Below are 26,009 nucleotides of genomic sequence, written 5' to 3'. Positions count from 1 at the left end.
GATCTAGCGCAGAGGAGTTGCTCCGCCATGGCCGACAGCCCAAGGTGAGCGGCGGTTCTGGGCGGAGCCGGGTCAAGGAGTGGGCGCACCAGCTGGCATGGGGATGGGCCTCGACGCCGGTGAGGGGTGGGACGGCGCGTGTGGGCGACGCTGGATTAGGTGGGGATCTCGCCCCGTCGAGTGGCACGTGTTGTGTCACTGATACGTGGGTCCAGGGGCGGACACGAGAGGGCAGCAGCGGACGAGAGCGGACGACGAGAGCGCTCGTTTTGTCCGCCGCAGACTCATTCGTGGCCCATTTTTGCGTTCAATTTGGGTCAGGGCGGAGAACAAATGGACAGTAGGCGGATACGAACGTCCATTTGGGTCGCTCCGTTGGGCCAGCTTTTATGTCCGGATGATCTAAGCGGACGAAATGGATTGCCCCATTAGAGTTGCTCTTATTATTTACGTTTGCCATGCCATGACACACGATGCATGTTATCAAACGGACCTTTGCTACGTAGGAAATGGTTCCCTGTGACTGTGAGTCCCTGCATATAACTGGTAGTTAAAATATTCAAGCGACCGGAAGGTTTGTGCCCATGCATGGAGGAAGCTAGAGGCGAAGCAGGAGTAGGCGCACAAGTCAACCGACGACACAAGAAGAAGAGCCTCAACACTCCATCCATCCAACAGGCCAAGAGGATGTCGGAACACACACACTCCACTGTTGGAGGAGCCGAGCCCCACATGGACATGGATGAGACGATCGACCTGGCTCTTGGTGTTGCCATGCTGCATCCCCGAGCCGAAAACAAGACAAGGATGCCAACACATGGGTGGGTTGTGTACGCCTACGCCATCGCCACCTAGTAATAATAATACAATATAATGTACGTAGGTTTAGACGCAGCAGTCAACCGCCCATCCCATCCCGACCTGTCTCGTCTCGTCCCCCGGCCCCTCGCTCGCCTCGGTAGCTGCTGCCCGTGGCGTGGCGTGCGACCCGGCCGGCCGGCCATACCGCATTACCGCTGACTGCTGCCGTGCTGCGGCCTGCGGGTGGTGGTGCGCGCGACGCCGGCGCGGGCTCAGCTCAAGACGACACGCACGCACCTCTCTCCATCTTGCTTGCCTGTGGACTCATCATACTGGACTGGATAGACACATGAGGAGAGGATGACACAAAGCCAGCCGATTTTAATGAGCCTCGGACCTATCTCGGGCCGTCCATGCGCCCAGTCCATGCGCCGCTCCTCTCTGCGACTGGGCCACGCCCCACCCACCCTAGGTCTGGCGCTGACGTCGTGCTTGCATGCTGGTCTTGCATGCACTCGAGTGCTCCTCACCCATGCACGCCTTGCCTTGTCACCACCGCAGGCTAGCTAGCTACAGCCGCCCATCGCCGGCCGGCCGGAGAAAGCCTATCCACCTACCCTATACCCTACCCCGGCGTCTCGTCTCGACACCGCTGCTGCCTCGTCTCTCGTGCGTGAGGTGAGGTGAGGAGGTTGCCAACCCCATCCCAGCACACTGGCTACACCCGTGCCGTGACGCTCTACCCACGCACCGTGTCAGCCCGCCCGTCGCGCGCGGTGACATTTCCCCTCTCCTCTGCTCGTTGGGCACGCCGGCGACATGTTCGGCGTCTCGGCCTACTACGACGCCATCTGTCGCACGCTGCTGCGGGCCCCGCTCGAGCTCGACTACTACCTGACCTGACCTGACCTGGAGCACATCGGCAGCGTCGGGCACGCTCATTTCGTCTCCGTCCGCGCGCATCCTCCTACTCCGCCTGCCCGACCACTGTCGGCTCACCGGAGCTCCTGTCCGCCGCGATGACCTCACCTCCTGCTCCCTCAAAACCGATTATAGGAGTAAAAAATTGGTTTTAAGGGGTTAAACCGACCTAGTGATCCCCGACTGAACTTTTCTTACTCGCGTCGGCCACCGCTTATATTTACTTGGCCGAGGCATGCTTACTGGAAAAAAAATCTCCTTCTCCCTCGCTAACACTGCATCCATTCCAGTGCCACCCAAATCCCCTCGCCCGCACTGCAACTACCCCCACACCCCCGCTCACACTTCCAATCGGTTTGCACAATGAGGAGTACATGGTCGAGCTATGTCGGATGCATTCGGAGCTCGTCGCCGAGGAGCGTCGGTGGCTCAACCTGCACAAGAAGGGGGCTACCGACAAGGACGAGGTCAGACCGTCCTATGGGGAGGATGGACCGAAAGTGATCGATCTTTTGTACATCGACTCCCACCCCGACCACGGCGGTGTGACCGTGTGAATTGGAAGATATCCTGGCGTAAAAAGACTACAACAAGTTTTCTTAGTTTTTTCGTTCGAATCGACTAGTTTTAAATCTGTGTTATGTAATGTAGTTTGAACCGAATTGTGTTATCTATGTTTATATTCTTTTCTGAGCGAACTCTATGTTCATATCGTGGTATGCAATGTAGTGTGAACCTAATTGTGCTATCTATGTTTATATTCGTGTTATGCAAAGTTGTTTGAATCAGATTGGGCTAGCGATGTTTAATTTGTGTGATTTTGTAGGGAGTTAAATTCAAGAGCCCAACACCATCCACAACATTTGGGCCATACCTCAGGTCACCGGCCTAGACATCCACTTGTGTCCCCATCCATCCTATATATTGAGAATTTGGAACTCTCAAAATGTGCATGTCTTCCGCAATGATTTGCATGCTTCAAATGTAACGATCCAAAACATTATTCGAGACATCTCCTTGTGGACCTTCAGATGTAATGCTCCCTCAGATCCAAAACATTATTCGAGACAACTTGCCTTTTAGACACTTTGAGTAATGATTCAGGTGGCGGCCCTCTCCCCTCGGCGATTGTTGAAAAAACACGCATGAAAAAATTGCATTAGCTATGACACAACTTATAAAAGCAATTCTCTATTGTGTTAAAAAAGAAGCAATTCTCTATTTAGTATCTCCCCTATATCATCAACTATCATACATCACAGAATTAAGAGAGACTTTTTTTTTGAAGTTGAATTAAGAGACATTTTGATATAATCATCAAAATTTGTCCACGAAACTTGGAGCCATCTTGCCTCGACGCTGGCCCAACTTCTTGTCCCGCTGACGCGTGGGGCCTCCCAGCCAACAAAAAGTTTGCAGCAACCATTTCCGTTCACCGTGGGACCCACTCGTCAGTAATCCCCAAACCATGACCACGAGGCTCCTCCGCCCCTCCAGGCCGCCGGCGAGCCGCGCCGCCGCGCGGCACGTAGCATCCCCGTCGCGCCTCCTACGGAGCCACGGCGGTCGCCAACCTCAAGTGAGGGGATGGAGGGACGAGAGGCACCTGGCTAGGCCAACTGCAATCGAGCACCCCAGCTAGGGGCTGGCCGGCGGCGACGTGCGCCGCCGCGATGCCCTGCGAGCTCTTCAAAATCTTCGGTAATTTGATTCTAAACCCGCCCCGTTTCCCGAAATCACGCTAAACCTACCGATTTCGCGGGAGGCGCCTCGCGGACAGACAGACCTCTTAATCTGAATTTTACTGACTGCAACTGTAATCTGGTCTGATCCAAGTCTTTAATTGTGGCATCCACCACGCAGCAGCACGACACACCGCACAGCTTCAGTCTTCCTGCATATAGCATTGTCGGTTTGATGGGATGGTGCCATAGAGTTACCTACTATAGCAAAATGCTAGCCAGAAGTTCTTTTTTTCTTTTGAACTGTTTGCTAGCCAGAAGTTCAGAACCATGCCATGATGATCATGCTTGTTAGTTTATTTAATTTCTGTTTCTTTAGTAACCCACTTTACTGAGACTAGCTAGAGGTACTGAGTAGCAGTAGCAGGTAATTCAACTTGAATCATGTTCTTGCTTATCTAAGAAGCGCAGGAGGGGTTGGTAGGTCTGATTAAACATACCACTTTGCTGTACTGATGTAAAGCAATGCCCGTTATGTCCACTGGATGGCCTTTGCCACAACACGTTGCCGCGGCGATCGCCGGACGTGAGCAGAGGATACAAGCTGCTGTGGAGAGCAGCCACACCAAGGAAGAAGAGGCAAGCAGGATATGTAGAAAGTTTCTTCAGTTCAGTTCGATGATTTTCCTTGGCAGCTGCTGAGCCGATCTCATCGTCACCAAGCCGAACCACAAGTCCAGCGCGTTAGCCTACGGTCCATGTCCGCTGAGCCCAGTGTACCTCTACTCATGGATATGGCAGCTTTGTTCCATATGCATGGTTGGGTGCACGCCATATATGTAGAGGATCTTTTAGCCATTCTTATCGCCTTGTCCAAAATATGCAATGCCAGAACTGAACATTGAGTCTGCTTCTCAACCCATCCAATGAGCGGAAGAACGTCCAATACATGATCACTTGGAGGATCATTCTGCTCCAGCAAGAAGCTCAAGAGCCTTTTCTTTTCAGCGTGTTGGCTGAACGTAAAGTTGTCAGGTGTAAAGATAAGCTCGAGGTAACAAGCAGACGGTGTCCTCTGAGCATCTTGAGCTGCATCATCATCCCGGAGTTGCTCATGTATTGACTGTCCGCCTCCTTGACCATGGTGCCAACTCTTATCAGGATTCAGGAGATGCTGCAACCTCTTCACCACCTTCTCCTCTGATTGTGCATGGCTGGAGGAGTGGTACTTGCTCACCAGGAAGGAGATGAATAGGCACACAAGTTAACTTGCAACTGCAGATATGCTAACCTCCATGGCCGGATTGATGAGGCAAGCTGCTGGTAGGTCTGTGGACAAATTTAACTAGGCTGGTCTCTGCCAAGTCTTGAAGAGACTATTGTTAAAATTGAAAATGCTCCAGGGATAACTAAACATTGACTGCGAAGAGTGAGTGGGTGGGTCAGTGGGAGGCACAGATTTTTTTTAAATGCCCAAACACATGACAAGAACAAGCCAAGTTTCCATGTAGCATACAAAAAGTTGGCCGACCGGTATTTGTAATATTCACGGTAGGTCCAAATTGATCATTGTCCCACTGCAAAATGTATATTTAATCATCTTTGTGTTAGAGGTTATAATATAAGTCATGTACCCCTTTGTATTTATCCCGTTGTATGAGGGGTTTCCTGCATATGTTCCACACCTGTACATGTATATATATATCGGCCTATGGCCTCATGGGAATACAAGTTGCTTATTCCTAACACTTTGCATTTGTCTTTCTTTGGACTCCCTGCGTTTTACATACGAGGGGATGACATCCCATATATGTGCAGTCTACTATTGCAATGTTTGACCATGGAAATTGTTTGGGTTTTTCCAGATGAACTTCAGTAGAGAGAAGCAGCGGACAGCTCATTGACAAAGAAATGACATGCACACTTTTATCTTGGTCAGTGTTGAGAATCACAATTCTATACTTTTATCTTTCAGAGCACATTTATACTTTGTTTCTACATTTGTTCCTTTGGTTTTGTCAGAACCCAATCAATCTGTCCGTGGCATATTTTTTTACTAGTTCAGTCTTTAATCGGAAGTTGTCGCACTGTTTGCATTCTTAGAGTCCAGGCTTGACCTGATGTTGATCTCCAGAATGGCAATACAAATGTAAAAGCAAGTAGTGTGACCCAACTTGGTTTTGTTTCTTATTAAAATACCAAAAGTAGTCTTCCTACAAGAAATTGTTTGGTAGCCCCTGTATATCTGCTCCGTATACTGAGTATGGTCAGAACAATTACCAAAGCATGAGACAGTCTGAAATTTACGGAAACCTTTCATTATTGTGGCCAAAAATAGAACAGGAAGGCCTCAAGGAGGACCGTGCGTCCCAAAATGAATTCTCTGCCAAAGAGGCATCTTGAATGGACTCTCATAAAACAAAGTGTCTTTTGTGATTATTTTCAGAGTATATGGACAATTCCAGAAAACAGAATACACTTGCGCCACTACATGTACATGCCGCTAAATAAATGTAGAGTTCCCCAGGATGTCAAAAAAAAGTTGAGCTCCAGGGTCCCATTTAATGGTGGCACTCGTGCTCTGTCTCACTTAATGCCCAAGCATGCGATCGAATAGGGCACACCACTAACGGGTGGCTTCGTGTGGTTGTCGATCACACATTTATCACCATAGAAGTTTCGGAGACCATGCTGATAACGTATTTCAGAACCATTGAGAGTCTACCGAGAGTGGACTTTCTAATGATCCCATATTTGCCTCAAACTAATCAGTGGGTATTAATACAGAAGGTCAAGAGGTTTAGCTACTACTTTGGTATATGTATGTACAGAAACGAAAGTCTTAAAAGCTACTGGAATGAAAGGCCACCATCATCAATTAGTAGTAAAACTGGAATCAAAGGTGTCATAATCACTATTGACGAAATGGGGATACATACGTGCACTGTTCTGTACGCTAGAGCCTTATACAGAAAATATATCTAGATACCATGATTCCTCTTGACTTCTATTCTTGATAACAGGACATGGCAAACAGGGAGCTGAGATAATGAGCTGGGCGCTGTAGAACAGAAGATGTTGGTTTCATCATTAACCTTCCTATGCAGCCAGGGATACCAAATCATCAACCGTAACCTCCTTTGCAATACAGGTGATCATTATTACCAGTACTTATTATAGTAACTTTTGCTAGGAAAATCTGCTATAATATTTGATGATGAATCATTACAATTCTGATGTCCTATACTAGAGTAAAGTTCTATTTTGTTTTTTGAGAAAAAAAATCTGGTCTGAACATGAGAAATGTTTTGCAACGAGAAATGCTGGATGATAAGAGCTAGAGATGAATACTATATTTCGAAGACATGCGAAATGTTTTCAAACCATTGACTGATGAGTTCAAGGATGCGTGATCACACACAGTTAATTATTTAAGTGTCCAAACACGTGAGAAGGACAAGCCAACTTGTCCAAGCATTTTAATGAAAATACCGACTAGCATTTTTTAAATTCGTGGTAGGTATGTCCAATTTAATTGTTTGTTCCATGTATATTTAATCATCTTCAGATTTGTCTTTCATTGGACTCCTACATTTTACATACTAGATGATACCCCGCGCGTTGCGGCGGAAAATTGTAATAATTAATTTCCAAGGAAACAAATGCCAATTGTATTATATACATGTGATAGAAAATAATGTACTAATGTGGAAGTGTCATGTATGCCTTATAACAATCTTGGCCACATTTAGATATCACACATTAAAAGATATTCTGGATTGCTATAACAATAAAATAAGTATGTTACATTTGTCGATATTCTGTAAATGCATGAGTAGAATTTGGCGATCACCAAATGTTCTTTTTGAAGAACAATCGGGAACCTTCAAACCTGAAAAAAAGATACATCACATGAAGCCCTCGTATGACAGAAAAAGGGAAACTTAGCATCCAAGACTTGTCCTGGCCCTCCAATTCAGTCTAAATGCTGCCAGAAATGTTAGATGTATACCATATGAAACAAAAAGAAAATGCTATCAGTAACTATTTGGGGGAAGAGGGATCACACTTGAAACCATATCCTCGTTAATCTGTCTATTTGTGTGCTCTTAATTTTATTTATTGTTACTCCTTATGTCTGCGATGATATAACACTTGAAACCGAAAATGGTAGTTTGAGCTTTGCTGAAAAAACAATCTGGAAAGAATAGCTGATCAGAGAAAATAAATTGAAAAAATGCATCAAGATTAGATAATCAAATGAGTGGTCTTCTTTACCTGGTCCTTGATGTGTGAAGTAACCATCAGGAGCTCCTTGTCTGCAGAAAAAGTACAGAAAATCTAAGCAAGATAACATAGCCTACTAACTTTATCTAATGGAAAAGAGGAAGCAAACTGAAGGGTTGCTTTGAGCAGATTGCACATCGAAGATATGCGTGGTGTTGAACTAAAATGTAGCATGCGGAACGTCTATGCATTCTTCGGTGTGAAAAAGCTTGCGAATCATATTTCATCTCATTTTTAGCCTCTTTCTGAGTTTGCGTGAAAGAATTAAAATTCAATCCCTGCTTGAGTGGATGAATCCACGCATAAATCAGTAAGGAAAGTCACTATTTGTTGATTTAGATCTTCAGTACAAAACTACAAATGCCTATCAAAATAGATTAAACTCTTCCTTTTCAGAAAAAGGTAGGCTCAACCAATTCAAGCAAGATGCATTTGGTTACGATAAAAAAAACACTATTGTAGCTTTAAATTATTGTCCAATAATACAACACTAAGCAATGCAAAGCAAAGGCATATAAACTATTAAGTTCCATTTTGGAGTGAAGGGCATATTATGAGATTGAAGGGCACATTAGTTAAACAGTTCAGTTTCCGAATTCTTAAGATTTGGGTTAGTCTGTTGCTCCTCTTAAAAGAGACTCCTCACGGTTTCTTCTCCCATAGGAAATTGCTTACTTTCTGATAAATAAAACATACATACATGAATAAAGTAGTTGGAAGGATACACCAGACATACTCACTGAATTGATCGCAATTCTACAACACTGAGAAACTGCATAAAACGTTACAACACTTGCCTTTGTGGGGAGTACTTCATAGTTTCACACTCATTAGCTTCGCATTAGACATGATTGAATGGAACGCTGGATGCAAGTCAAGATGGCATTATGCTAGTTCATTCTTTCTGAAACTCTTCTAATAATGTTGGCCTGAACATCACACAAGCCAGCTATCTGAGTTTTGCACTTCCGCAGAAGGGAAAACCATGGTACATCCGTCAGGCAACAACATCAGTACAACTATAATTACAAAGTAATGCATCTAAATAATATACTTCCAATCCCTTGGTGCCCCAGATTCATAAAAAAAATTGAAGGGTGGATGCGAGGCTAATTAAAGACTGAGTAGTGAGCCCCTACCTTGGTTACCGTCGGCTAAAGGTCTGAACAGGTCAACAACGTTGTGCTGTTTGTCAGGCACGGCTGTGGCAGCACCTTCAGGAGGCCAACGGCGCCGTGGAAGGTTGAGGACGGGCATGTTAGAGAGAGAGAGAGAGAGGAGGCTCCAGTCAGGCGCAGGTCGGAGGATCCACTTGCGCTGGAGGTTGTGTCACCGAGAGGGGCCCGGGAGTCGTCGCGCATGGAGGTGGCCCAAGTTGGGCATGCCTAAGCTGCAAGGTATCGGCGGGGTCCCGATGCGTGCCCTGGTACTTTCATCGTGGATCCGGGTCCCTGCCCGGCGTCGCACCATTGAGGCTGAAAAGAAAGCAACTCCATGGTTCAATTTCAACAATAATTCTGGTGGAACTGACCAAAACCAATCTCTCTCCAATGGAGCTCCCTTGGCAGGTAGAGTCAGAAACGGGAGGTAAAAGGACTGCTGCTCCAGGGGAGTCGTCTCGACGAACAAAACGGGTGCCGGGGAAGACGCAGAGATCGGCTCCCAACCGTCGGGGAGAAATTGATGTTCTTTTTTTCTGGCGGAGATGGCGGTCGATCTGGCGGAGATGGTGGTTGATCGGTTTATTTTTCTTTCGGGGAACAGAAGAGTTCGTGGCTTTTATTACGGCAGGAGGTCGTTCGGTATTAGCTCGTTGTCGCTGGTAATGGAACGCACCGAGGTGACGACGTGGCATGCGTTATGCATGTGCAGAATTGCTGATCTGAGTGGGCCGGTGACGTGGAGATTGCATGTTGAGAGAGCATTGACGTGGCATCAATGCTGATGTGGACAATGCACATGTAGAGAGAATTGCTATAGTGGGGAGCAACTTCTTAAGAATGGTAGATGAAGGAATGGCAAGACCGGGACCTCTCCAATATACTCTGTTTGGACATCCAGAGGATCACTCATGGAGACTAATGGATGTTCATCTTCCAGAACAAGCAGACAGGTGACTTATCTATTTCTGCCCATAGGAATCTCATACCTTTTGACTGTTTGCTGTCTCAGTTTGTTGTTTTATTTTCTGATTCATTGTGTCTGCATCTATTAGTCCATGCATGCTTTGAATCTTTTCAATGACATTTCCTTAGCACATATACGTACAAACAATTCAAGGCTAACATTTAGCACACAGTGTTTTAAGAGGTTATGCATTTTCCGAGCAAGACGTTGATTACATACAGCAATATCATCAACTCATCATCGATGTACAGTTAGTTGTTTATCAGAAGTTTAATTCTGGCCTTGTTATTATTTGTAACTACTAGCTGGATACCCATTCCAAACAACAATAAACACCTCTTCCCCACCCCCCCCCCCCCCCCCCCCCCCCCCCCCCCCCCCCCCCAGACTGCCATACACCCATCCGGGCATCTTCCTCCTTGTTGTGCATCCCCTTCTCCACCCTTATCCTTGCTAACTGATTGTGTGTTTGGTTCCTGCACGAGCTTGGTCCGTTCCGTCAGATACAGTATCTTTATCTTTTTTGTGTTTGATTACGTACACAAGTTCTCCAGTCAAGCCTGAAAGTTGGCCGTGGAGAAACGCTTAAATCGTCTATTTCTCCAGGGCCAGCCCGCATGCCCTATGGGGCAGGCTACCTCTCGTCCTCTCTTCACTCATGCAGAACGTAGCCAAACCAAGCAGCAGGCATTTTTGGAGGTTACAACAGATATGACTGTTACCAAAGTGATGTTGGCAACCAAACATTTCTCAAGTGTATTTTTCATCCTGCGTCCCTTTCCACCTGCCTCTCAGGCTTGGCGCAACTATAATTTGGATATGGTCTTCACATTTACTTCCATACATGTCAATGTAATTGACAAGCTACATCCAAAGAATGCCATTGCCAGCCCTGTTGAAGAAATTCAGGACCTTTTTCGGACTACAAAATATCCAGATTTGCACAGTTAAAATTATACAACTGGATGTGCAAGACTGAATAAAAGACGATGCTGGCATAGCTTTGCATTTCAAAAGAATCAGCGTAGGGAAACATATATTTGTGTAGAGGCCTATAAGGATCTTCTGCTACCCAAAATAGAGGATACAGACTAAAATAAGTACATATATATACAAAATCACGTGACTCCTATGCTCATTGATCCAGGCTGGCCATAACAGGGCTTCCGACTTCTTCTTTGAGAAAGGCTTTCTACTGTTCTTAATGATGCCTTAAACAGTAATCTCTGAAATATCCTATGGCATTACGGGGTATACAGATTCTTGCACCTTCAACCTTATGTTGTTAATTTGTTATTACCTTAGTAGAAGCGGACAGCAAGAATAAGTGTGCAATTCACAAAATGAAAACAGTCATGATTCAACAGTAAGTGTGCCTCCAAATTTTCTGTTACTTTCTTGAACACATCCATGCCTAGCAATCCAACAAGACTTAGCAATGCATGCTATATAATCACATGTTGACATATGTTAGCCATTTGTCCCAAATAACCTGAATACCATATGACAAGTTCAACAATAATATTGGAGGACAAAAATATGTGACTAATTTGACTGAGTAGTATCAGACACCAAGCTGTGGTATAACGCCTGCTTAATCATGAAAACCAAAGATCTTTGTATGGAATAGCCAAAAAGGACCTTCTTCTGTTTGTTTGCAACAAATCTCTGCATATATGAAGCATTTATTAGGCCTACAATGGCACATTTGCACACTGCATCCATACAGAGAACCGAGTCAATCATATATATGCATTAGTTTGGTTGTGTAAATCTGTAATTTGGCGGCGCAAAAATAGGTCAGCAGAAAAGGGACAAACAACATACAGAACCCATACGCATAATGAGGTAGTGAAAACGTAGCTGTTGTTTCTATGTATATGAATTACTTAGCCTGGTTGGAGTTCTGTATGGATGCCATTCAGAGCGTTCTCATGCATCCATGCCTCTTCGCACTTTGAAATCCAGCCGGGAACCACAGAATCTGAAATGTTCAATTTAGATATACAATAATAGGTTGCAGAATTAACAAGAGCTAAGATTCTGACCTTTTAGTCTATTTATTTATTCCAGAAAATTTGATTTGGCAGGCAAAACATTATCAGAAAGATGAGCCAGTTATCTGTGGTGAACGAAATGAACTCTTCATTTTGACTTTTACATTTACTGATTGAAACATTTGGTCAGTGTTGATTACCCATGCAAGTGCCTGACCGGGAACATCAAACTTTCTGGTCCACACATGATTGCTTACACATGAACGAGCACTCTTCTATTCCCTCAACTTCTGACGAATCAGACTGTCGTTAACCCTGAATTTTCTTTTACACAATCTTTGCTTCTATCGAGGAGTGTTCCCATACCCTCACTGAAGAAAGGCAACTAGTAACTCACAGACTCTCAGTGCATCCAGCAGGAGCGAGGGGATTGGGGGAGATGGGGCTTGGGACCTGTGTCTGTGGGTCGTGGCTGTTTGCTTTTTCCCCGGGGTTTTTCTGCTGTTTTTGTTGAGCGGGGATGGGACAAGGGGTGGACTGGTTTTGCAGGAGAGTGCGAGGGATATGGATCCATTAAGACCGCAGACTCCCCTTTGTAGTAAAGATAAGAGAAACTGCTAAGATAACTGTACCGAACATAGTAGTAATAGTATTCATCTCTGGGGAAGCAGGGCATGTGCAACTTGTCAAGCAGCACTTGGTAGTTTTGTAACTTTATAATCCAAATGTACTCCCATCACTACATGTACATGCTGCTAAATGCTTGTTTGCCGTAGTGATATGGTGGATCTGAGATGAGGATACAAGGGAATCAGGCTACCTCTAGTGTAAGAAAGTAAAGATCAGCAAAAAGAAAAAGTTAATTCTTGTTGCGTTTCATTCACCCAAGTTGGCACTATAATACTCCCACAGCGGTCACGCTAGGCACTTGACAGTTAGTTCACCTAAGATAAGTAGCTTAAACCAGGCTTTAACAGCTAACGAGAAACTACAAGGAAATGATAAATGACATGTATAATCGTTCCGCTGGCTACACTTGGTCACTCCTGAACTGTGGATGAACTTTGAGTGAAGGTGGCAACGCGATTGCCTGCATCGTCTTGGAGGGCTCAGTACCTTGAGGTATCGAGCAGACGGTGTCCTCTCATGGCCTCTGAGAGCATCTTGAGCTGCATCATCATCCCAGAGTTGGTAATGTATCAAACGTGCGCCTCCTCGACGATGGTGCCAACTCTGATCAGGAGATGCTGCAACCTCTCCACCACCTTCTCCTCTGATCATGCATGGCTGGAGGAGTGGTAACTGTTCATCAGGAAGGAGATGAACCGACTTACAAGTTCACCTGTAAGTGCAGATATGGCAACCTTCATGGCCAGGATTCATGACATAGCTGCTTGTTGATCTCTGGTCAAATTTAACTAAGCTGGCCTCTGCCAAGTCTTGAAGTATTCGTGCATTTAAACAAACTATCCCTGAATGAGTTGGTGGGTGAAAGACATGGAGCAGTTTAGAGGCCCAAAGGCGTTACCGGGACCTGTCAACTTTCCAAGCAGCTTGGGAAAGAATTAACCAACCAGTATTTGTAATGTTCACGATAGGTCCAAATCAGTTATTGTCCCGTTGCAAAATGTATATTTAATCGTCTTTGCAATTTTCTTTGGTTGGACTTTTACATTTTACGTACGAGGGAATGGCATCCCATATACGTGCAGTCTAGTATTGCAAGGTTTGACCATGGACATTGTCTGGGTTTTTAACAGATAACTTCAGTGGAGAGAAGCAGCGCACAGCTCATTGACAAAATATGGGCCCCTTTATCTTTGTCAGTGAGAGTCACAACTCTATACCTTAGTAATTTTTCTGAGCACATGTAACTAGCTTGTTTCCACATTTGCTCCTTTTGTCAGAACCTATCAATCTCTGTATGGCTTATCTTGTGCTAATTCAGTTTTCAATCGGAATTGTTGCACCGTGTGCATTTTTAGATTCCAGGCTTTACCTGAATGGCAAAAATGGGAAAGCAAATACTGTGATCCAACTTGGTTTTGTTATTAAAAAACTAAAAGTAGTCGCCCTACAAGAAATTGTTTGTACCCCCTGTACATTTGCTCCATGTACTGAGTATGGTCAGAACAGTTACCAAAGCACAAGACAGTCTAAAATTTACGAAAAAAATGCTTCATTATTGTGGTCGAAAATCGAACAGGAAGGCCTCAAGGAGGACCGAGTGATCCAAAACGAATTCTCTGCCAAAGATTTGCTGGAGCTATATACTTCTGCAGCAGTCACATTAGGCACTTGGCAGTTAGTTCAGATAAGACTAGCGGCTTAAACTGGGCTTAAACAGCAAACTAGAGACAACAAGGAAATGGTAAATGACGAGTAGAATCATGCCGTTGGATACACTTGGGCACTCCTGAACCGTCGGTGAACCTTGAGTGAAGGCGGCAAAGCAAGCGATGCTTTTCTCCTGTTTTGGTCAGCTTCAAATTTAAAGTGTGTTCTGAATGTTCAGAAGTTCCAGAATCCATAAACTAGACAACACTTGAATAAATATTCTTTTGTTATTTCAGTTAAGTTTTCTCACCTTCCTATATGGATCAGGATTCATTCAATGGTGCGAGATGATGTTGTTTGTTATCTAGAAAGTGCAGGGGGGTTTGGTGGATTGGATAGAACAAAATTTTATTTATAATTGAGATCTCCAACTCATTTAGTTGAATGGTACTCCCTCCGATCCAAAACCACGACACTTATTTTTGATCGGAGGGAGTGTATAATCACTCCGTAAAATGGTTTCTCCATGGCCACTTGAACACATCTATTTGGCATGTAATGTAAAAAAGTACCAAGGGTCACATTACACGAGTTCCGAACAAAATTAGATTAGCACTCCTTGCCGCTTTCTCACCTTCTTCATGTGTATCCTGAGCATGACTTGTAACAAAGTGAGCAAATGAGTTATGAGGGGGTATCCATGATTCCCATGAAAATAAAACTAAGTCTTCTTTCGGTCTAACATTAGGAATGCTAGCAATTACCCAGATGTTTCACTTGGCGATTCCTTCTTGATTGAAACATTAACTGTATGGCGTGTTGTGCTAAGTGGAGTCCAATATGTCAATACTCTTCCTCATCCTCGTCTGATTCCACCAAGGACGCTGTTGGAGTCTTCGTCTTCTGATTCAGACTCGGGCTCAGCAGCAGAAGGCTCGTACCCCTGGTCTGATTCCTTTGTTTCCTCTGCCCCGGAATCGCTTGCCTCCATGTTCAGGAACTCCCAGCCACCATCGTCAACAAACTTCTGAGGATCATCAATGATAGTCTTCAGGATAGGACGCCAGTTCAGATACAGCCTGCTCTCATAGTACTTGAGATCGGTGGTGTCAATCCACTCCTTTATCGCGTCAAGTGAGGTTGACTGGATGGAGTCGATGCGGAGAACATCCTTCTTGAAGTCGTTGAACACGATAGCCATGTCAAATTTCTTTGTTCCAAAGCCCACCCTCTCCAGATTAACAATCTCTATCTCACCCAGGGTCACCACTAGGAAAGGAGTCTCAATTAGCTCAACCAAACAAGTTGAAGTTGGAATGATGAAAGCTGAAGCTTTATACGGAACCCCATGGAATCCAAGCTCTCTAAGAGGGATATGGAACTCCAGATCAAGCCCCTTGAACTGTGGTTGCGACCAGTGGTCATTAACCTTGTTGATATAGTTCTGGAACTCCATGGTTGATTCTGTTCTTCCGGTCCCTCTCACGCCGCTCTTCTTCAATCTCATCAGGATCAAGGGCTGATCTCCTTCTGCCACCAACAGTTTGAACAACATCCATCACTTCAACATGATATGATTGTGCAATGGATATGTAGGAGGGTAATCATTTCTTTCTCTGCCGGCTGGAAAAAAACATATGGTCTATATTCCCGTACATGATATCCATACGCTCATCAGCCCTTGAAGTAGAACATCTGAAACCATTAACATGGGCCTGAAGAGTTCCTGTCAGCTTTCTCCCACGACCACCAAATGCAGGCCGTATCCACACATCATTAAGCCTCATTTGCTTTGTTTTGGTGCTTTGATTGCTGGAGTTTTTCCTGAGTAACAAGGGTGCTTGCTTGCTGGAGTTTCTCCTGAGTAACAAGGGTGGCCCTCTCTGGCTCCCTTGAAGCTACTTGCCTCCTCAATGTTTTGATCTGCTGCACAACTTCACTGCTATGCCGTGGATCCTTTGAGCGTAATGTAATCATTTTCAAGTAGATAGCGGTTGCCCTAGTGGCTTGTCACACTCTTAACAGTAGAAACATGGAAAGGGATCATGCTGCCATAAATAGGTAAGAGAACACCTTCATTCCTCTGATCCACCTGTATCACCAACTCTCTCGAATAGGGCACATCATTCACATTCTTTTATGCAGCAAGCTCATTTGAAGACCTAGAAGGAAGAACCAGAACCACCCCCATCAAGCCTTCTAGAAGTCTCTGCATTCTTTTGACGAGCCAGTTCAGCCTGGTGCTGTCTCTGGAGCTCTTCCTTGGACATCCATCTCCGGGTTGTCTGATCGAAGTGTCGCCATGGATGGTAGTGCTTCCAGGCTATTTGACTCAACCTAAGCCCGCTCCGGCTTCGGAACTTCCTCCTCATCATTAAATGAATAGGCAACATCTTTAACAGCCTTGGAGCAATTGGTCAAGATCTCTGCAGTCTTGTCACTAACTTAAGCTGTATCAGCTAATAACTTAAAGAACTGCTTTGTCTTCTCATTGTTTGTTTCTGCCTGTATATTACTCAAACACTGCAACTGCAGCCTTAAAAACTGCAGACATCTGATTGCCTGGTTTACATGCTGCTAAAGCAGCTTCCTGGGCTTTCAAAAGTGTCTAATACGCCCTACTCTCTGCTGGGGTAGTATCTACCAGAAATGTTCTGGCAACATTGGAACAGTAGTTACTGTACCTGGACCCAGTTGCGCAGATGATGATACTTGCAGGATCATAGTAGAGATAATCATCATTGCTGGAGGCACCTGGCCTAAGATCAAACTTCCCTCCACTTTAGAAGACAGGAGGGTAGCATATATCAATATTTTCAGGCTTCAACTTCTCCTTGGCCTTCAAAGGATCAATAATAACCTTCTCTGTGTCATACATCAATGACAAGTGTGAGACTTTTCTCTCCTCATCAATAACCTTCTCCATGGTCGGTACCACAAAGTTTTTCATTAGAGATGAAGTTAGGCAAGCAGTCTTTTTCACACATATGATCTTTGTGGCACCTTCGACGGCAAAAATCTCAGGAAACCCGTGTGTTACGTCTGCAAGTTGTACACAGATCCAACAGATAACTTTTCTGCCCATGTTTCAAGGAGCTTACCCTCAGGTGCCTCTTTTGCAATGTGACCAACAACTTAAGTGTCAGATTTCGACTGAGCACAAACAACACGCAGTATTATCATCCATCAGGTCAATGCCATCCCCATTCTTGCTTTTCACATGCAAGACAATATCAGAACCAAAACAGCCTCATTTGCAGCAGCATCCTTGATGGTTCCAATGAGATTTTGCGTTCTTCTGGCTGCATAAGAAATGTATCTGCTTCTGCATGAAGACAATTATGGTTTCTGGAAATTCATCATATCCAAGTAACCAAACATCCAGAGCTGTGGATTTCAAATGACGGAGATCCTCAGAAGGAGGCGGAGTCGCAATTGCAATGGCATCAGAAGGAGCCCAAAGATCAGACTTATTTTCGTTCCAATGGTCATAAAACACGTTAAGCCTCCTACTGAAGGTCTCTAGATTGATTGTATGGGCTGCTCCTGAGCCTAATTTTTCTTTACTATTATCTGCCATCTGTACCATGAAGCCAACTGCAGGAAAATTGATGATAATTAGCTAGTGCAATCGTCCGAAAAATACCAGTTACAGGATTTGGTATGCATGTAGCTAAAACTTTTTATAAGCTAGCTAGTAGTAAAATGAGAATCAATGGCATCAAATTCATAGCACTGACAAAACGGGTGACATTTACGTACGTGGTCTAGAGCCTTATGCAAATGCTTTTGCTTAGATATTATGATGATTTTTTTCGTGGCTTGTGTTCTCGATGACAAGACACGGCAAGCAGATGTAGGCCAGAAGATGATGATGGTTTAACCTTTGTATGCAGCCTGCCAGGGATACCAAAATCATCGAGCTTTACCTGCTTTGCAATCGAGGTGACCATTCTTACCAGTACGTACTTGTTATGCATGAACCTAGCGTGCAATTTGGATGTCATATACTGGAGTACCAATTTGTGGAAAGAGAGAGAGAGGAAAAAGAAAAGTAATGTGAAGATGAGAAAAGTTTTGGAGTGGAGAAATGCTTGCTGGATGCTAGAGATGGAGATGAACACCATAGTCTATTTTGAACAGTTTGATGTGTCAGCTTGTTATTTTGATTTTTCTGATTCAATTTTGTCTGCATATATGTATTCTAGGTCCATGCATGCATGTTTTGAATTTTGAGTCGTCTTTGCTTAGCAGATGATACACACATAGATAGATAGAAACACCTCAAGGTCATTGCTTATATATGATGACACATAATAATGGCAAGAGTAAAAAGAAGAGGCGGCAAATAATTCAAGGTCGGTCGACATTGGTTAATAATGCATATGATAGATGATGGTTTGCCCTCCCGTGCGGGCGGAGCCATGGTGGTGCCTATCACACGACCCGGTTGGATCGACCTCAAGGGGGGGCTAGCGTGCAAGGGCAAAATCACACGAGCAAAGTTGGGGACATTCAGAAGTGTCCATCAGTGTACAATGTAGATAGCTCTATTACATTCAGAAGTGCAATAAAAATACAAAGGGATGGGGAAAATAGAGACTGATGAATGAATACAAATTAGGACTTTGGCAAAAATGAATGGAATTCCAGTGTGAACATTCCGATAATTAAATTGAGAAAAATAAGCTCACTCACGAGAGTGCAGCACTACATATATAGATTTGTAACTCTATATATTGCTCAATAGCTCGGCATCTCCTTCCCCCATCTCCGTGAGCTGGGCATCTGCAGCGTCGTCATGGAGGCCGGGGACATCGACTTTGTCGTCGCCAAGAGCCCCGTCCTGGAGACCCTCAACATCCATGGATGCAACAAGGGGCTGCGCCTTCGCCTCGTCAGCCAGAGCCTCCGGTGCGTCCAAGTTTGCAGCTCTTTTCTGGAGGACATTGCCGTGGTGAAGGCTCCTCGCCTCGAGCGGCTCATCCTGGAGGGCTTTCGGAGCAACGCCGGTGGCTTGTGCACCAGAGTCAGGATTGGCGACGCTCCCAAGCTACACGCATTAGGAATCTTGGAGCCAGGGAGCACCATACTAGAGATCCGAGACACCATCGTCATGGTACATACATCTCCTGTCTGCAGTTTGTTCAGTTAGCAAAATGTCCGGTTGATGGAGGTCCATGACTAAATGTGTGACTTTTTTTTTGTTCAATCGGGTTCATTTCAGGCCGGGATAAAGGCGAGCCCAAGCACCATGGCCACCGGCATCAAGGTCCTGAGTCTGAATGTGCGTTTCGGAAACCACACGGATGCCAAGATGGTTCCCTCCTTCCTCGGATGCTTTCCCAATTTGGAGGCACTCCACATTATTGTAAGTTCTTTACATTTCATGTTTTAGTTGCGATCGACAATGATATCAAGCACATGAATAGTTGAGTGAGATCTCTGGTGATACTAACAAACATGGGGAACTGCATAGTGCATACACGGTATCAATTTCTGATCTTTCACGTGTGGGCTACTTGGTAGTTATTACTTTATGCTAATTTCACGTGTGAAAATATTGATCGTTGATTTGCATTGCTTTGTCTGAGTCAATGATCATAAATGTCAAGCATTCCATTTATTATCAGCCGTCAGGTTTTCTCTTCTTACACCCACTAACCTTTGGAAAGCAACCTCCGCCATTAGGGCCTGTATTTCAGCTGTCAAGTCTGCAACTTATATATAATTATCTTGCTCAATCCTGCCTACAGTTTTCTGGTGATCTGTGTGACATTATCACAGTGCCATGTTAGTTCTTTGGTACTAGACCATATCATGACATGAGTTATGTCTGCTTAACTAATTGCACAGTTCTTCTTAGGCTTCCATTTATTCTTAGCCATCAGGTCTTCTCTGCACATACTAAAAGTGACTAGAGTTCAGAATGATAATTCTGGGGGTTGCATGTTAATTTCAGTTTGTTATGACATTTGTTATGAATTCTGGGGGTTGCACATTGCTGCCTACAATTTGTTGGAGGTCCGTGTAGCATGCCATAATGCCATATTGATGCTGGTAAATTGTGCACGTGTTAGGAGAGCTACACTGCAGCTTAATTTGTTATACATGAACCGTGATCATGAGGCCACCGTAGTTGCTGTTTATCTGTACTACTAGGATAGTTGGTACTTTGTCCAGCTTCATGCATCTCATATCTCTCTCATATATCAGAACCCACATTTAGGTATGCATGTTGTTTGTTTCACGGGACAATATCTGCCGCTTTTGAAGCGCTGTGTGTGTGTACCAGCATTATATACTCACCATGATTCATCATAGCTGAACTATGAGTGATGTAATTGTTTTTTTTCTTGCAGTCTGAAAAATGTGATCATCAAGCTGGCAGTGCCAGGATGAACCTCAACTTCTGGAAGCAGGCCAAGCCCACCGAAAGCGTCAAGTCGTGTATCAAGGTGTTCTCTTACAGAGAATTCCGAGGGGAGCTTGGGGAGGTTTCCTTCCTCAAGTTCTTCTTCCGGAACACGAGGGTGCTGAGGACTGCGTCCATCTCCATGGCTAACCAGAGCTTCACGACATTCTCGATGGATGAGGCGACTCGTAAAGCGCAGGAAGCTTCTAACAACATGGCCAGCAGGTCCTGCGAAATGGTGCTTCTCGGGAGCACAGGTCCTGAAGGAGGTAGCCCCTGGAGCTTCAAGAGAGGGACGGTTTACTCCTTTGATGACCCTTTCTCAGCGGTGCAGATCCGCAACATAGCTTAATATCTGTATTTGCTTCTTTTGGTACCTGATTTTGGTGGTACTTACATTGCAGACTTTGTGTTAAATTCGTTGTCTGATCTTTGATGAGAATCAGAAATACTATGGACTGATGATAGCTTGGTTGCCTCTTTCCTGTAGTATATGCTCCTTGCAACTTTTTGATTGTGGCAGCATGTTTTAACTGTATTTTGTGGATCATGTCGTCCTGATCGCCATGCAGATCAATTATCATCAGAACTCTATGGTCTTTAGGCATGTATTGTTTTGATTATATATGTCCTTGAACTTCAGGAGGTACCTTTTTATTTCGGGCCTTACCTGCATGTCTGCTTGAACTTGTCAATATTATTTGATTTCTAATTTCACATTGCATTGATTCTTGACATGCCAAAGAGGAAGCGTACCGATAATTTTTTTTTGACTTAAGGATCCATTTATTTGCATATTGATCCTTTGACTTATTCTAGGTACATATGAACGACCTGCATGATTCTGTAAACCAACATGTGCTAATTTATTATCTCCATACATGCTCTGCTAGGTACACGCGAGAAAATCGCAAATTCAGGCCTCAAAAGTCTGGATCCCACAACAGTGCTATATGGAATGAGTTGATCTCATTTCTGCGATAATTGATAATGGTGCCCAGGCTCTTTTGCTCCCGTGAACAGTATATTCGAAAAAAAAGAGCAAAAAATTCAACAAAATCTGAACTTTTTACACATGAAAGATAGAGAATTTTCTAGGTGCGTGCAAAATTTCAAGGTGTTGGGACATTTCACGAGCTCATGGTGAAAGAAACAAAATTCGGTCTACACAGTGCACTTTTTGAAAGTTTCTTTGACAAGCCAAATTTGTTATTTTTGCCACGAGCTTGTCAAATGTCCAAACATCATGAAACTTTGCACGCACCTAGAAGATTCTCTCAACTTAAATGCGTAAAAATTTCAGATTTTTTTGAACATTTTTGCTATTTTTTTTTATATTACTGTTCATCGGCAGGTGCAACTGAGCCTTGGTGCAGAAACGCTGCAGTCTCTCCTTCCTATCTACAACAAGTAGTAGTTCTTAGCAACTGCTTGATTTTACAACAAAAATAACTTGATTTTTTCTCAAGATTAAAGTAACTTGATTTTACAGCAATGATTTTTCAGCTACTGCTCCATTTTGTTATACAGATCGATTTAGCAATCAATTTAACTACTCAAGGGATCTCTTAACGTTCAGTGTGGGCTAAGGAAATTGGAAAGATCTCTTTAATTGAAAAATTGTCTTACTTCAATAAATACTTGGCTGAAAAATCTGCAATGTTATTGTTTTTTTTTAAAGGAGGATGTACCCTCGGCCTCTGCATGTGGACGATGCATGCTGCCATATTATTAATTATTCACAAAGACCATATAAGGTGATACATCAATAAGCCTGAAGCCACCATCTTGGCAACGCTGTTGCTACTCCTATCCCCTTGATGAAGGTGTGCCGAATGTCCGGGCCTAATACCAAATAGACATCACACCAAAACCTAACATCTAAAGCCGGGTGTCCCATCCAAGCCACTACCTAGATTGGGTCCCACCTTGGTCTGGCATACTCCCAGTGAGCACCGCACGCTGCAAGGGCCGTCACCTCCATCTTCCCTCGGTCCATCCTCAGAGCAGAGCTGATGCACCGACCTTGCCAGGCCTCTCTGCCATCAACGCCACCATGACGCCAGACAGCTTCCTCCTTCTGCGCGAGTCCATCTCCAGACGCGCCCATCGCCGAACCTCCGCGATGCCATGCCGCCGAGATCCGCCGTCGGCCTTATAGTAGATGTAACACCGCTCCTCCTTTTGTCCCCTCCAGCCAGCACGTGTTCCAAAATGATGCCCCCAGGAGGGACAACGGCATCGAAGGTGCCATCATCATCCGACCCGGTAGGCCCAGATCTAGGGTTTCCCCCGGAGCATCACGAGTGGGGCGCCATGACCTACAACAACGATGCCTCAAGAAGGGAACAACGTCATAGACGCCGCCATCGTCCGCCATAACCGTAGTCGGCGCGATTTTCACCGGAAATCACGGCCCCTCGAGCTCATAGCTGACTGAAACCGAACGGAGCTTCGTCGTGAAGACCAAAGCCGCCGTCGGTAGGGAGCCTCCAGCCGCCCCTCACCGGTCCTCCATGCGCCACCGGTTGCCACGCCGGGGCGGATCTGGACGGGACGCCAGACTCGTGGCTTCTGTCCACCCATCTCTAGGCATAGACTCCACCGAGGGGAAGAGCACCATGCCGACCATGGATCTGGCCGCCGCCGCACAGGCAACGGACGCCGCCCTGCCTGCTGCTCACGTATCCAACACTGGAGTCGCCCCTGTCGCCTCCGGGTGATCCCGTAGCCCCCACCATGTCCGGCCCTCCACGCGCAGGACGAGGCACACCGCCGCCAGACCTACCCACGCGCTGCCACGCCCCGGATGAACACGTCGCCGCCGCCCAAGGATGCATGCCCGCGCCGAGCCCTCGCGCGAGGAGAAGATGGGCCCCCGCCGCTGCCAGAACATACCGGGCTTTGCCCGGCGGCGCGGACCGGCGGTGGCGAGGGGAGAAGAGGGGCGGGGGGCTGAGGCGCCGGCGGCTAGGGTTGCCCCTCGGTCGCTCGCGGGGGGAGTAACGCGAGGGGACGCGCATCCTGCAATGTTCTTGTCAAAGCTCCTTTGTTCTTGCATATCCTGTTTGGCCTTCTGGCTCCTACATCCACTTAAAAAAAACATTCCTCTTGTACTCGTCCCCACCCATCACCTCATTGATGCACCTTCTCAACCCTTCCCTTCTCACCAAGTCCTCATTGTTGGGGAACGTTGTAGAAAACAAAAAATTTCCTACGGTTTCACCAAGATCGATCTATGAGTTCATCTAGCAACGAGTCATCGGATGCATCTACATACCTTTGTAGATCGCGAGCGGAAGCGTTCAAAGAACGTGGATGAAGTAGTCGTACACAACGTGATCCGAATCACCGATGACCAAGCGCCGAACGGACGGCACCTCCGCGTTCAACACACATACGGAGCGGATGACGTCTCCTCCTTCTTGATCCAGCAAGGGGGGAGGAGAAGTTGATGAAGATCCAGCAGCACGACGGCGTGGTGGTGGATGCAGGGAGTCACCGTAGCAGGGCTTCGCCGTGTACTACGAAGGAGAGAGGTGTAGCAGGGGAGAGGGAGGCGCCAGGGATGCAGGGTGCGGCTGCCCCCCTCCCCCCTCCCTTTATATAGTCCCCTAGGGGGGCGTCGGCCCTAGGAGATGGGATCTCCTAGGGGGGCGCCGGCCAGGGCTGGAGTGGCCCCCAAGCCAAGGTGGGGCGCCCCCCCACCCCTAGGGTTTCAACCCTAGGCGCATGGGGTGGGCCTAGGGGGGCGCACCAGCCCACTATGGGCTGGTTCCCCTCCCCACTTTGGCCCATGGGGCCCTCTGGGATGGGTGGCCCCACCCGGTGGACCCCCGGGACCCTTCCGGTGGTCCCGGTACAATACCGGTGACCCGAAACTTGTCCCGATGGCCAAAACAGCACTTCCTATATATAATTCTTTACCTTCGGACTATTCCGAAACTCCTCGTGACGTCCGGGATCTCATCCGGGACTCCGAACAACATTCGGGTTACTGCATATACATATCTTCACAACCCTAGCGTCACCGAACCTTAAGTGTGTAGACCCTATGGGTTCGGGAGAAATGCAGACATGACCGAGACGACTCTCCGGTCAATAACCAACAGCGGGATCTGGATACCCATGTTGGCTCCCACATACTCCACGATGATCTCATCGGATGAACCACGATGTCGAGGATTCAAACAACCCCGTATACAATTCCCTTCATCAATCGATATGTTACTTGCCCGAGATTCGATCGTCGGTATCCCAATACCTTGTTCAATCTCGTTACCGGCAAGTCACTTTACTCGTACCGTAATGCATGATCCCGTGACCAGACACTTGGTCACTTTGAGCTCATTATGATGATGCATTACCGAGTGGGCCCAGTGATACCTCTCCGTCATACGGAGTGACGAATCCCAGTCTTGATCCGTGTCAACCCAACAGACACTTTCGGAGATACCCGTAGTATACCTTTATAGTCACCCAGTTACGTTGTGACGTTTGGTATACCCAAAGCACTCCTACGGTATCCGGGAGTTACACGATCTCATGGTCTAAGGAAAAGATACTAGACATTGGAAAAACTCTAGCAAACAAACTACACGATCTTTATGCTATGTTTAGGATTGGGTCTTGTCCATCACATCATTCTCCTAATGATGTGATCTCGTTATCAATGACATACAATGTTCATAGTCAGGAAACCATGACTATTTGTTGATCAACGAGCTAGTCAACTAGAGGCTTACTAGGGACATGTTGGCGTCTGTTATTCACACATGTATTACGATTTCCGGATAACACAATTATAGCATGAATAAAGACAATTATCATGAACAAGGAAATATAATAATAATGCTTTTATTATTGCCTCTAGGGCATATTTCCAACAGTCTCCCACTTGCACTAGAGTCAATAATCTAGTTACATTGTGATGAATCGAACACCCATGGAATTCTGGTGCTGATCATGTTTTGCCCTAGGGAGAGGTTTAGTCAACGGATCTGCTACATTCAGGTCCGTATGTACTTTACAAATCTCTATGTCTCCATCTTGAACATTTTCACGAATGGAGTTGAAGCGACGCTTGATGTGCCTTGTCTTCTTGTGAAACCTGGGCTCCTTGGCAAGTGCAATAGCTCCAGTGTTGCCACACAAAAGCTTGATCGGCCCCGACGCATTGGGTATGACTCCTAGGTCGGTGATGAACTCCTTCACCCATATTGCTTCATGTGCTGCCTCCGAGGCTGCCATGTACTCCGCTTCACATGTAGATCCCGCCACGACGCTCTGCTTGCAACTGCACCAGCTTACTGCCCCACCATTCAAAATATACACGTATCCGGTTTGTGACTTAGAGTCATCCAGATCTGTGTCGAAGCTAGCGTCGACGTAACCCTTTACGACGAGCTCTTCGTCACCTCCATAAACGAGAAACATTTCCTTAGTCCTTTTCAGGTACTTCAGGATATTCTTGACCGCTGTCCAGTGTTCCTTACCGGGATT

At 45.7% G+C, this 26,009-nt stretch overlaps 2 protein-coding genes and 1 pseudogene across 2 annotated transcripts; 2 read left to right on the top strand and 1 right to left on the bottom strand.

The window, feature by feature from the left end:
* Positions 1-14,935: 14,935 nt before the first annotated feature.
* Positions 14,936-17,672, bottom strand: LOC125534725 (annotated as a pseudogene).
* Positions 17,673-18,859: 1,187 nt separating this feature from the next.
* On the top strand, positions 18,860-19,247 carry LOC125534724. Its single transcript, XM_048697859.1, has one exon. The coding sequence runs from the start codon at positions 18,894-18,896 to the stop codon at positions 19,245-19,247; it is 354 nt and encodes a 117-aa protein (XP_048553816.1). The 5' UTR covers positions 18,860-18,893.
* A 67-nt stretch (positions 19,248-19,314) lies between these two features.
* LOC125540610 lies at positions 19,315-21,149 on the top strand. The gene is made up of 2 exons (XM_048704213.1): positions 19,315-19,463; positions 20,455-21,149. Exons 1-2 carry the CDS (start codon positions 19,347-19,349, stop codon positions 20,857-20,859), a joined length of 522 nt encoding a protein of 173 aa, XP_048560170.1. The 5' UTR covers positions 19,315-19,346; the 3' UTR covers positions 20,860-21,149.
* Positions 21,150-26,009: the final 4,860 nt, after the last annotated feature.

Source organism: Triticum urartu, chromosome 2 (genome assembly GCF_003073215.2).
Source record: "Triticum urartu cultivar G1812 chromosome 2, Tu2.1, whole genome shotgun sequence".
NCBI lineage: Eukaryota > Viridiplantae > Streptophyta > Magnoliopsida > Poales > Poaceae > Triticum > Triticum urartu.
Note: the sequence above shows the minus strand (reverse complement) of the source record. Positions and strands in the feature narration are given on the sequence as shown.